Source organism: Enoplosus armatus, chromosome 4, assembly GCF_043641665.1.
Source record: "Enoplosus armatus isolate fEnoArm2 chromosome 4, fEnoArm2.hap1, whole genome shotgun sequence".
Lineage (NCBI taxonomy): Eukaryota > Metazoa > Chordata > Actinopteri > Centrarchiformes > Enoplosidae > Enoplosus > Enoplosus armatus.
This window is the reverse complement of record NC_092183.1, coordinates 7,048,186-7,060,861: the sequence shown is the minus strand read 5'-3', so window position 1 is coordinate 7,060,861 and position 12,676 is coordinate 7,048,186. Positions and strand designations below refer to the sequence as shown.

The window sequence follows — 12,676 nt, the reverse complement described above, 5'->3', positions numbered from 1 at the left end:
AGACATGGTCAGACAGATCACAGCAGACAACACATGAGAGGTACACTCTGACATCAGTAGTGACACTAACAAACAAACTAGCACCTGTGCCAAGATGATTCTAGTCTAGCAATTAAATAATAATAATATAACTGATCAATGAAAGGCTGACCATAAGTGATGCACTTGGAAATGGGACCAATAAAACCTTAAAAACAATACATATACAATACAAATAAAAGTATTCGAGTAAAAAGTACAATTACCTCTGACATGTAGCGATGAATAAATTAGCGTGAGACAGAAATACCTTAAGTAAAGTACAAGTACCTCCAAAAGTACAGTACCCCAGTAAATGGCTACCACCACTGCATTCTGATAACACTCAAAACATCTATATTGTCTTTTTAAATTTCAGCTATCTCATATTTTGAATGAAGTAGTGGAAATATGAAGTAATAAAGTTCTGGAGAGTTACCCATACATTACTGTATAACAATTTGTATAACGCATTTAACACTGTGCGCTCTTGAACCCAGCTCGCTCAGTTACGTCATGACGCCGGGGCGTGGTCTGTCAGTTTTCCTTGGCAGCCCCACGCTTGCCTTTGACAGTGAGCCTTGCTAGCTGTCGTGCACGCACTACAATTCATCAGCCATTCAAACTAAGCAGCTAGCCGGTGATCTGATATAGCACGAGCCCTCACCTTTAGGGACAGTTAGCTTCAGCAAGTCGCTCGGGACTCGCGCTAACCGTTGTTTGGCATCCGGCAAAGGGACGCGACAAAGATGTCTAAGGACACGGAAGGGAAGAGCGAGAAAATAATGGATATGGAGAGGAAGGTGTTGTGGTACCCGGACTCCAAGAGGAACACACAGATGGACAAGTTCAGGATACAGGTCAATGGGGACTACGGACTTAATCTGGGTGAGTAGAGAGGAGGGAGGAAGACAGACAAGGAGCCAGACAGGGAGGGAGGTTAACGTTAGGTCTGTCTTTAGTTTTTATTGCTATCTGTCCATAACGTTATATGTTGTGTAATTACCTTACCTTACATTAGCTATAAATTACCACTGTATGTACAATGCAATGTTTTAAGCTAACATTAGCTTTGGTGTGCAGCCATTTGACAATTTCAAGGGGGTAGTGAAGAGACAGTGAATCAGCATCTCTGCAGGTACTGACTCTTAACAAGAATAGTAACGAAGATGGCCTCTAACTTGCTCACTGCTCCCTGTCTTAATGACAATTAGCTGTTTTTAACACCGCAGCTCTGCTTTGCTCTCATGTTTGGATTACCTCCAGCTCCTAACTAACCTGAAGACTGTCTGCATGCAGAGCTGCCAGGCGATGAAAGAGAGTGGCCTATTTCAGTTGTATCTTTGATACCGTGTCAATTTGAACCAACAGGCTTCTGGAGGAATGCTGAAAAACTTGGTCCACCGGGTATGAATAGAGAGAGAGAGAGAGAGAGAGAGAGAGAGAGAGAGAAAGAGAGAGAGAGAGGGTTACATAATTGGAGAGAGAGTGGAGTGTAGACAGCTATGGCAGATGTGTGTGAGATGAAAATCGCATGAATGGTGTTGAACACTTTAAATTGTTTGGGTCCTCACTGAACCAAAATCCTTCTTTTCTCTGCTGTCTTCAAGAACCAGTTTCACGTTTTACCAGGCATATTGATTATTAGATTGTTAGATTGGCTAGGTAAACTATCAAAGCAGCTGATAGAGAGGACAACTATTCCTTTAAATCAGTGCCCCCCGACCAAGGGGTTGCAAGGTAAATCTCGGGTTATGAATGTTAGAAGATACTACCTCACAAAATTATATTTAATGTTTAACTTGTTTGAAATCCTGCATTTTTTTTAAAATGACAAATGCATCTATCCCCCTAAAAAGTCAAAAAAAGCCAAAAATTATGCTTGGAGATCTGCCAGTGTTTACCGGGTCACCGTGACCTGTGCTTTCCTTTCTGCTGGTTACTGGGTTTTGATGAAGAAGCCAAATCTTTGTGAATTCTCCTGAATAATATAGATGTTAATACAGACTGTGTAGAGGGCAAACAGCACTGACTGAATTTAACTGAGATTATCAGTGACTTGAATCCCAACAAAAGGCCAGATTTGTCTAGGAATTTTCTTTGGCTTCTGGTTTATTTGGTGGTTATTAGTGGAACATGACAGGAGCATGGAGGCTGATTTCAACCCATGATGTTGCAAGTAATCAATTAGCCTTGTTTTTCTTTAGTGGCACTTGTACTAATCTCTGATTGTTTTTTGTATTTAGCCAACTGTAGCAGCTTTACATTCTATGTTTGAGCTGATTGTCACACCGGTAAGTTAATATTTTTGTTATAAATGTGTGGTAATCATTGATTCTCTGTCCTGTAGCCAACTACAATGACCTGTACCAGTGGTCGGTGGACAGCTACTCAGAGTTCTGGGCAGAGGTGTGGCGCTTCTGTGGAGTAGTCAGCTCCAAACCATATGAAGAGGTGAGTCCAACCTCTGCTGGTACATTGTCATCTGACAATAAAAATAACAACAAAATATAATGTAGAGGCTGGCAGAGTAGAGAAATGGACCTTAAAGAGTCAATAAATTACCAGCATTTCACTTCTCAGTCTCAGTTTTCTTGTTTTTATGGTGGTAATTTTCAGCTCTGCCAGCCTGCTACATTCTTATTGCTGTAAAGTAGTACATTAACCTCCTTTAATGTCATACTATGCTGATTTGATTGATATTTGATGATGGCACATGGTGTAAAGTATGTCACTATTTTTGGTTCACTTGATTTAGGCTACATGATTTGCAGCACAGATATCAGTTGTGCTGCACCATACCCATCCTTGAGCTATAGGGAACGAGGTGGTCTTGAGAGCTGGCAGTCTTTCTGGTCACACCAAAGAGCGCAACGTCTTGATGGGTTGCGTATCCTGTTATGTCCTGTTGTCCTGCTCCTGGGGCCGTACAGCCAACAAATGTTTTTAATTTCTAATTTTAAATCAGGCTGCCTCTATTTTCTCATCACCACACATGCAGAGATTTAAGATGAAAAATAACAAAAAATAATAAACGAGGCCCATTGTTTCCTAAATGTTTCCAGGATCCAGGGTTCCAGGATATGGCCATTTAAGTTGGAGTGTGTGGTAATAAAGGGTGTCTGAGCTTAAGGCACTGTGCCATGTTGTTGACACACCCCTTTTGTAAACATGGATAACACATTCCATGTCACATGTTGGCCACATGTTCGTTTTTTTAAGCATACGTTTTCTTATCCACTTTATTCTTTCTAAGATTTGCGGTCCAGCAGACATTAGATGGAAGACAGGGAAAAATTAACTAGTCGATCAAACATTTTGTCTTGGTTAATGACAATGCCGTGTCTCTCCTCTGTGTGTTTGTGTGGGTGTGTACCAGGTGGTGGATGTATCCAAACAGATCTCAGATGTTCCAGAGTGGTTTAAAGGAGCTCGGCTCAACTACGCTGAGAACTTGCTCAAACATGCAGACCAGGACAAAGTAGCTCTCTATGCTGCAAGTAAGTATATGAAGTGTATAATGCTGAATAAAAACTATTATGTAATAAACAACAGTATTTTTTTTGTTTTGTTTGCCTTACTTACTGTTTTTTGCATATCCCCCCCAATTGTGAATTTCAACAAGCCATGGTTTCTCCCTCCCGGTTTCCCTGTATGTGTTAGGGATTGGGGCTTTTCTCTACTTGCGCAGATTGGGTTTTTGTATTTACATATGAACTAAGCAGAGAAAAAGTTAGGAAGACACGAAAGAACAGATTTTAAGGTGCATTTGCAGCGGTGAGCGCAAGGCTGCATACGTCCCTTTGTTATTAGATTAACCGCTGCTCCCTGCTCTATCTCTCAGGACTGTCACATACTAATGGATAGGCCCTTCTTTATTACTCTATCTGTGTGTGTGTATGAGGGAGAGAGGGTTTTTGCACACTCGTGTACATATACACATGCACACAATTTTCCTCAGGAGCTGTAATGTAATTATGAGAAGGCCCATTGGTCACAATGTTGTGGAGCCTCTGTGAATGAATGAACTATTACTTAGAGAAACAAGACGACTGTTCCTGTCTGTGGCTCTGTCCTCCCACACTATCCCTCTCTATTTATGTCTCCATCTCTGTCTCCCTGTTTTTCTTTATTGTGGATTTGAATTTCAGGGGTTTTATTGGAATTTATGTCAACCTATAAATTACAACAACATTTACAAAGTGGTACACAAAACCTTAAATGTCCAAACCAATCAAAATACTGTATATCCAGGTGTCTTCAGTCTTTAGAATTATTATTTTAAATGTCCATGTTTATCTCTGCTCCTGTGCACATGTCTCACTTTCTCTTTGTGTCTCTGTCTACCAGCGGAGGCAAACGAGGAGATTGAGAAGGTGACGTTTGGGGAGCTGAGGTGTGATGTGGCGGTGTTCGCTGCAGCCATGAGGAAGATGGGCATCCAGACCGGAGACAGGGTTGTAGGTGAGTCTCAAATGTATTGCCCTCTGTCTCACAGGGGGAAAACAGGAGAATATGGAAAAAATGGCATTAGCGTTTTACATAACTTTTCTGTAAGCCAAGTGATGGTTAATTACCAACCAAATTAGTTAGTAGATAGATTCATTGCTCTCCTCCTGACTTAATTCTTTTTATCCCTTCTTCATCCTCTCCTTCACTCTTACTTACTTCTTCATTCTTTCACATTTGAAACCTGCTGCAGCATGAGTTGGACATGTGCTCTTTTGCCGTAGCTCTATGTGTGTGCTTGTTCTCACTGGTAAGGAGGGGCTGGCTGTCTTGGCACAAGTCGCAGCACTTTCTGAAAGTCACCATTTATATTTTCAAAGTTCATATTTGTACAGGGAGGAATGGCAGTTTTTCTGCAACGCCCCATGGTACAGTACATTCATCCGTACACATTTATACCTGCAAGCTAAACGGTATAAACTGCCACTGAGCAGCACCATTGCATCAGCGGGAGCTTTAATGCATGTCATATACATTTCCCCACCCCAGTTTGTCAAATGCCCTTAAGAGCTTATCTCTGTCACCTTTGTAGCTTGTTGCCACATTGCTGGCTGTGGAAATGCATATTGAACTGGTAGTACTGCTCGGCTATCTGGGATTTACTTACTTTAGGGTTGTCAAACAAAAGCATCTCACACTTCTGAACTGAACCCTTTGTTGACCAGACTCCTTGAAGAAAGAAAAAAATGATGTTTGGTGACATTTCTTTCTTTCTTCAAGGAGTCTGTTCATTAAGAGGTTTTCTGATCATAAAATACACACCCTTACATACAATTGCTAACTGTACAAGAGTAGTTTGTTTATTCAGCCATTATAAACCCTTGTGTTTCGGTTAAAATCATGGGTGTCAAACTTCCTAATGAGTCAGAAGTCTCCAAAATGTGCTGTTTGGTAAATTTGTTATGAAATTTAGTGTGAATTTATACTGTATTTATCTCACTTGTTGTACTGCAGACAATTATTTCTTCAATATTAGTCATGTACAAGAACCACATTAGTATAATGTCTCTCACACAGCTACTTAACAGATCATTTTAGTGACTTGTATCTTTAAAAAATGGTTAAACTTGATTTTCCATAAAGCAGTTTGTCACCAGGAAAGACTGAAACAGTTCAGCAAGCCTCTGGTTTGCTAAAGCAGCTTGGAGTATAAGTGCATGTGAATGTCTCATCTGTCACTGTCTCTGTTTCATTCCCTATTCTGTGCTACATTTCCAGCCATGACACAGAAATGTGTATTGAGCTGTTTGTGCTGTGTCAGTATCAAGGGCTTCAGTTACACAGGGGTTGTCAATTGTCATTCTTTGAAGCAACGTCTGTTTCTGCTGAAGTTATATTGAACACGTTTCCCTATACAAGACTTTTTTGTCTGGATAAAGATGACAGAGAAGAGGCACAATATTTTAGAGGTTGCTTGTGAATTTTTTTTAAATTATTGTCCAAATGCTGAGCTAGAGAAAATGGTTCAAAAGAACTTTGACCCACAAATTTGGCAAAAAATATAGGTATGAAAGGGCGTATCTGTACAAACACAAGTGTATAAGGTACAGTAGTAGAAGAGAAGAGTGGTTATACTGGGCAGCTTCCTGGTACTGGCCCTGGTATGAATTTGAAGGTTCATAATAAGGACAGTCATGCTGTGGGTAATTGAAGTCAACCCTAGGACTGTGTTCTGATTTTCCCTGGCCCTCATATGATCAAAGAGCTCCAGCTTTTATTTTGAACCAGCAATGTGACTAACGTCTATGGCTGCTGTTCATGAGCTCATATGGAGCTTCTCTGTCCAGGAATGACCAGGGTGTGTATGAAGGTTTGTGTGTCTGTGTGCTTAGAGGAAAGATGGATATTAGGGTGGGGAAATCCATTAGCTAAATGACTTAAGCTCTGTGGGGATCTCATTAGAAAGATGGGAGGGACAGAGAGAGAAAGAGAGAGAGAGAGAGAGAGAGAGAACTTACGTCATGCTTCCTTGCTCCCTTCTTCCTATTACTTTCATCACATATCTAAACGGGAATCTGTGTGTGTGTTTGAATATGTGTGCTCACTTGTGTGTGTTAGAGACAGAGATGTCCTTGTCCCTAGGTTGTAACTAAATGTCTTGTCAGTGTCTGTAATCCAGGAGATATATAGGCACTTAGCTGATGAAACCTGCCAAGCTTTATAGCAGGCCAACCCAACACACACACACACACACACACAAACACACACACACACACACACACACACACACACACACATGAATTCTCCTTTTCATGCACCTTTATTTCCATTGCTCTTCTCCTTGGTCCTATCATCCCCTAGCATCATGCTCCACCCTGTTGGCTTGTGTCTGGCCTTCACACCCACTGTTCATCCACAGGGAATGCATATTCTTTAAATTTTGTGTCATTAAAAACACACACTGTACAAGAACAGTCTTTCACTATTGACAGATACGAATGTGAAGTCAATGATCTGAAACAAAATGTAGCAGCATTTTAACTAAAATTATAAGATTAAATTATATAAATTAAACGACTTGAATTTCAACACAAGGTGCAGCTTGTGCATTGTACAACAAAAGGAGCTGAAACTAAAGCAAAGTGCTAACCAGCAGGACACATTTTGCTGTAGTACACACTTCCTTGCTCTGAGTGGGTGTGGAATGGGATACTTCTCACACACAGTACATGGAATATGTGATACATGTGGCCTGTTCAGTATGACTATGTGTTATTTCAAATGTGGCCATCCTGTCACATTATACTGTCACATCTGAGTGCTGAACTCGCACCGGGATCAAGACTGAAATGCTAGTTAGTCTTTTGTTATTTTGCGTGGTAGCCATGTTAGCTCCACAACATTGCACCTGTGGGGTCAACGTGGTTTAACTCTGGTTAAAACACTTATTGAATCTCCTCTCCTCGCCTCTCTTCTCCTCAACATTCCTTGCTTTATTCTTGCAGTATTGCCAAACAAATGACTTGCCTTGTCCCTGTTTTCTTTTTTTTTTTATTATGCACACGCACAAAGACGCGTACGGATGCAAGAAAACTGTTTGCAAGTAAACATGTATGAAAACAATGCACAATTTAGTTTAGCAAATGTTTTATGAAGAAGAAAAGGCATATAAGGATAAACACAATTTTTGTTTTGGTGAGTAACACATACCCTGTGGGGTTTTCATTTTACAAGAAAAGCCCACAGGGCACCTTTTTATAAAGCCTTTGTACAACAAGTTTACTCATTTCCAAATCATTTCCTAAAATTTGAACTGCTTAGTATAGTCAGTTTTCTTAGGCTTACCATGGAGTCCTCCAGGGCACGTTAATCGAAGTTGTCCGGGAAGGATTCACGTCACACAAATTGTCTCAGCTGATTTCAAACCAGTGGTCCACAGGTCACATTCTTGTTTCTGTAACCATTATCCAATTGCTGCTAACCCACAGTGCTAAACCCTGAATTTATCGAGAAGAATCCAACAATAATTTTTTTCTGCATCTTGTGGTACTTGAGTGATTTCAAGGACTTGAGTCCTTTAGTGGTAGGATAAGAAAACAAATCAAATATTAGAGCAACAGCACCGTCATGGCACATTTTAATATGAAGTGGTGTAAGTACACATTAACCTGCTGAAGGTTGGCTTTCATGCAGTGGTTATCAACATGCACGTAGACCTAAAAAGTTTTATGGAAGTATGCCTGAATAATAGGAACAGCAGTGTGTTGCTTTGATGTGTAAGCAGTTTTGTTACAGCACAACAAGATAGTGATTCATGATAGTAGCCACAGAGGCAGCCAAGCAGGATGTTGTAGTAAGATTATGATCCATGACGCTATTTGTCCTGGTCTAGTGGAAGAGGATAATCATTTATGAGAGTGCCTGTAGAGCCAGTGTAGCAGGATGGTGATCTGTCAGTCCGAGATGTCACCCACCCAGGATCAGCTTCCTGGTTATGGCAGGAGTCAGCATAGCAACCAATAAAGCCTGATTAGTCATGATTCATAGGAAGTGACAGTATGGTTGCCGTTTGCCTTTGACCAGTCAGATTGTGTGGCTGGAACTACCGGCTGTATTATTGCTAGATTATATCATGTTAGATTAGATGCATGTTATCAACAGAACAACCCTGTGTTTAAAGATAGCATGAGAGCTCCTGTGCTGCGCCTGGCCAATCTATTTTTTTGAAGGTAATAGATTTGGTTTTGTTTAACTTTTGCCATGACTGAAGGGTTTTTTACTATTATGTTTATGTTACCTATGTTCTCATGTTTATGTCTGTATTTTTATATTCTGTATAAAGCACATTGAGTTTACTTATAATGAAATGTGCTATATAAATGAAATTGCCATATTGTGCATCCCTATTCAGTATTCTTTATTTTCCATGGTGCAGGTGTCAATATCTCTCTCTGTGTGTCGCTCTGTATCGCTGATTGTCTGTGTCTGTCCAGTGAAAAGACTTGTAGTGTCCTTGGGCACCATTTCCTTTATTGATCAAGGAATATATCACAGCAAGACGGCAGTTACGATCTCAGCTCTGTGAAATGAATGAAACAGGCCTGTTGTCACTTCTCTACCTCTCTTTCTCTCTCTCTCTCTCTCTCTCTCTCTCTCTCTCTCTCTCTCTCTCTCTCTCTCTCTTTTCACATTTCCTTTTTCTCTCTCCTCCTTTTATCCAGATTGTTTTTGCTCAATATCTTTCTGTCTCTCCCTCCTCCCTCTTTGTCTTCTTCGGCTATTCTCTCAATGAGGTGACCTACTATGTGGTATTCTACAGTCACATAACCTAGATGACAGAAAATCTAACAAAAATATACTTTATTTCTGTAGATACTGAATAAACTGTAGCCTAGGTTCTTGTTACATGTGATGTGTGGCCTGGACAACAACATCTATGTAATGTAAATCTGTCATTTGTCTATAAATGTACTAGTGTGAGTAAGCTGATGATGCACATATGCACATTTTTTATGCGCTGTCATGTTGTCAATTTGTATATTTTATACTTGTGAAGGTCTACCTTTATCAAAAGCCATCATAATACTTGATTTTTAAAGTATGCATACATCTATAGTCATTTTTGATAAAAAGATTGCTTCATAAATGTAATATTTTCCTCCTCTCTCTCCCTTCAGGCTACCTACCTAATGGTATCCATGCAGTGGAGGCCATGTTAGCAGCAGCCAGCATCGGAGCCATTTGGAGCTCCACATCTGTCGACTTTGGAGTCAATGTAAGGACTGTTTGTGGCTTGTTTTTCTTTATTTGCATATGTTTGAGTTGAATTTTAATATTTCCACATGATTCCATATCGGCTGATGTAACATCAACACTTCAACACATCAAGAGTTTCCCACGCAGGGGGGCCTTGGAGAGCCTTAAACTTTAAGCCTAAAAAGGACAAATAAACTAAACCAAACCTATTTAATCTGCTGGTTTAGACACAGCATATGTTTTTAGTGGACTGTAAAGCACCGATCAGTGCTTGAAAAGTGTAAATTTTGAGTACTAGCGGCAGAGTGGAAATGTTTATCTGTTAATCCTGGAAGAGTTTATGTCTTTCTCCATCTACAGTACTGAGCTATACTGGGCCAATAGGGGATTCATGATTGTAACAAAACAGACTCACATATGCAAACAAACATATTCATACAAAGTAAAAGGGGAATCAGGTCTGTCAGGAATTTTGCCTAAGTGAGTGAGCATGAGTGTAATTAACTTCATCCTATAGCGTCTCTTTCTGTTTGCTGTCCAAGCTATGGGTCATCTTTGACAATGTCTCACATCCTCTCCATGATGTGCTGGTCAGGCACAAGAGTACCTTCAGTGAGAGACTCATTCCACCTAAATGAACAACAGAGCGCCACAGGAAATCATTCCTGCCTGTGGCCATCAAACTGTTCAACTCCTCCCTCTGAGTGTCAGACACTCAGTTTAAACAGACTGATTCTGGACTTATTTCTCCTCTGTCAGCAACTATAACCCCATTATTTATTCTCTATTTACATACTTTTTGCTGTATATATTTGTTATTATTATATTACCTTCTATCACTAATAAATTGTAAATGTATATATTTTCTATATTATTCTTTTCTTTTCTATTTTTACATACTTCTCATTTCTATTTTATACTTGTCATTCCTAATTTCTCTATGCTACTTTTTATATTCTTGAATGGGAGCTCCTGTAACTTCTTTTTGTCTCTGCTTCTTTTTCCTGGTGTGCTACTGCCCCGTGTGGCAGATCAGAGAACTACACTTACAATAAAAGCTGGTTTACGCGTAAAATGGGTAGTAATGTACCGATAAGAGATAAAGGCATATTGTCTCTTTTATTATATAGGTATATTTTTATTGTACTCTTCATTAAATTCCTCATACATTTTGTCTGAATCACATTGTTCTCTGTTGTTCTTGTCTGTCATTATGTTCATATTTTGCTGTGCCTTTCTTGTCTACAGTACTTACTCCAGTGCTCTCCTTTTTGGTTAAACCCCCTTTTCCTCTCACCTAAGTTGTTATTTAATCTCTCATTTCCTGTGGAGTTTTTACAGACTTGAAGGTTTTCTGTGGCTCTAATTATTTGTTCTTACTTTTCATTTTCATAGGTTTTAACTCTCTCTCTCTCTCTCTCTCTCTCTCTCTCTCTCTCTCTCTCTCTCTCTGTCTCTTTTGTTTCAGGGTGTCCTTGACAGGTTTTCTCAAATCCAGCCCAAGCTGATCTTCTCTGTTGCTGCTGTGGTTTACAACGGCAAAACACATGACCACATGGAAAAGCTGACCAGTGTTGTCAAAGGTTGGCACACACATTTGTAGTGTAGGATCCTGCTCTTGCTTATTATTGATTACCATCAATTCATTATAGGGAATAACAAATGCATCTGCCTGCTGAAGAGTCCACCTGTGTCGACAATGTTTTAGATGTTTTGGTCCCTTTATAGCAATTAAAACTTAGGAGGAATTTCTGATACCAAATAGATTAAGGGTAAAAACAGGAGAGTAGAATAAAGTAGCTCTACTGAGTTTTCAAAATTAAACTGTTGGAACAATTAATACACAACAGATGCTGGATAGATGTAAAGTATGAAGTAGGATTTCTTCATCTGCTACCACAGGAATGTCCACAGAGAGTTACTTAGCGTCATTGAGCCCCTCACTAAAAAATCATCTTCAGTGGGTTCCCGCTAAAAACCAAACCTTGTTATTGTTTGTTTGTTTGTTGCGCTGTCCTTAGGGAACCCTCTTGGCATTTCATAAAGTTATTGTGTGAAGGAAAAAAAACAAACAAAGCATCAGTCTCTCTCTCTCTGTAGGTCTGCCTGACCTGAGGAAAGTAGTGGTGATTCCCTATGCTCGCTCCAAACATGAGACTGACCTCTCCAAGATCCCCAACAGGTGTGTGTCTGTGGATGCAACCACACCAAAGTGCTAAAACTGAGAAAATGAAAGATGTTTTTTGTATGACAGAGAGCAGGTCAGAGATATACTTTATATTTTCGTTAATTTCTTTTTATTTTTTATTTTTTATCTCCGCAGTGTATTTCTAGACGATTTCTTGGCTTCTGGCCGTGGTGAGGTCGACCAGTTTCCTCAGCTGGAGTTTGAGCAGCTTCCCTTCAATCATCCTCTGTTCATCATGTACTCTTCTGGTACCACAGGAGCTCCTAAATGTATGGTCCACTCTGCTGGGGTAAGAAACACATTGGCTTCCATTGGCCCAAAAATCATAATTATTGATCACTCTTCTTCTCATTGTTTGCTGAGCTGGCACAAACACAAGTTCTGACACACTGCTGATGATTTTATAAATAATGTTGGAGTAATGTTGCATCTCGCTGACTGACCCATGGGTTGTACTGTATTCTTGTTTGTACTTTTATAATATGTAATTAATTACATTATGTAAACAATTTGGAATAAGGAACACATTTACAGTTCAAAACAAAGTGACATTTTTGTTGCTGTTTTTGTTGCTATTTTCTGTTACTGCTCCACAAGGGTTAGATAGGCCACAGCTGTCTCACACACACTCACACACATATTAGCACGCGCTGGTCACATCTGTTTGCAGAGCTCTCCTGGGTCGGCCCACAAGTACAGTTTTATATTCAGTGCACACCATTTATATTAATACACATGTGAACAATTTGAAGAGGGTGACGTTCC

At 39.9% G+C, this 12,676-nt stretch overlaps 1 protein-coding gene across 2 annotated transcripts in view; it reads left to right on the top strand.

Moving 5' to 3' along the window:
• Positions 1-767: 767 nt before the first annotated feature.
• The window catches only part of aacs (acetoacetyl-CoA synthetase), a 32,531-nt gene continuing 20,622 nt past the window's right edge, over positions 768-12,676 (top strand). For both annotated transcript variants that reach the window (XM_070904618.1, XM_070904617.1), the window contains exons 1-8: positions 768-906; positions 2,369-2,472; positions 3,398-3,518; positions 4,369-4,482; positions 9,645-9,742; positions 11,192-11,306; positions 11,824-11,905; positions 12,047-12,200. In XM_070904618.1, coding sequence (XP_070760719.1) covers positions 768-906; positions 2,369-2,472; positions 3,398-3,518; positions 4,369-4,482; positions 9,645-9,742; positions 11,192-11,306; positions 11,824-11,905; positions 12,047-12,200 — 927 coding nt within the window. The remainder of the gene's footprint in view (positions 907-2,368; positions 2,473-3,397; positions 3,519-4,368; positions 4,483-9,644; positions 9,743-11,191; positions 11,307-11,823; positions 11,906-12,046; positions 12,201-12,676) is intronic.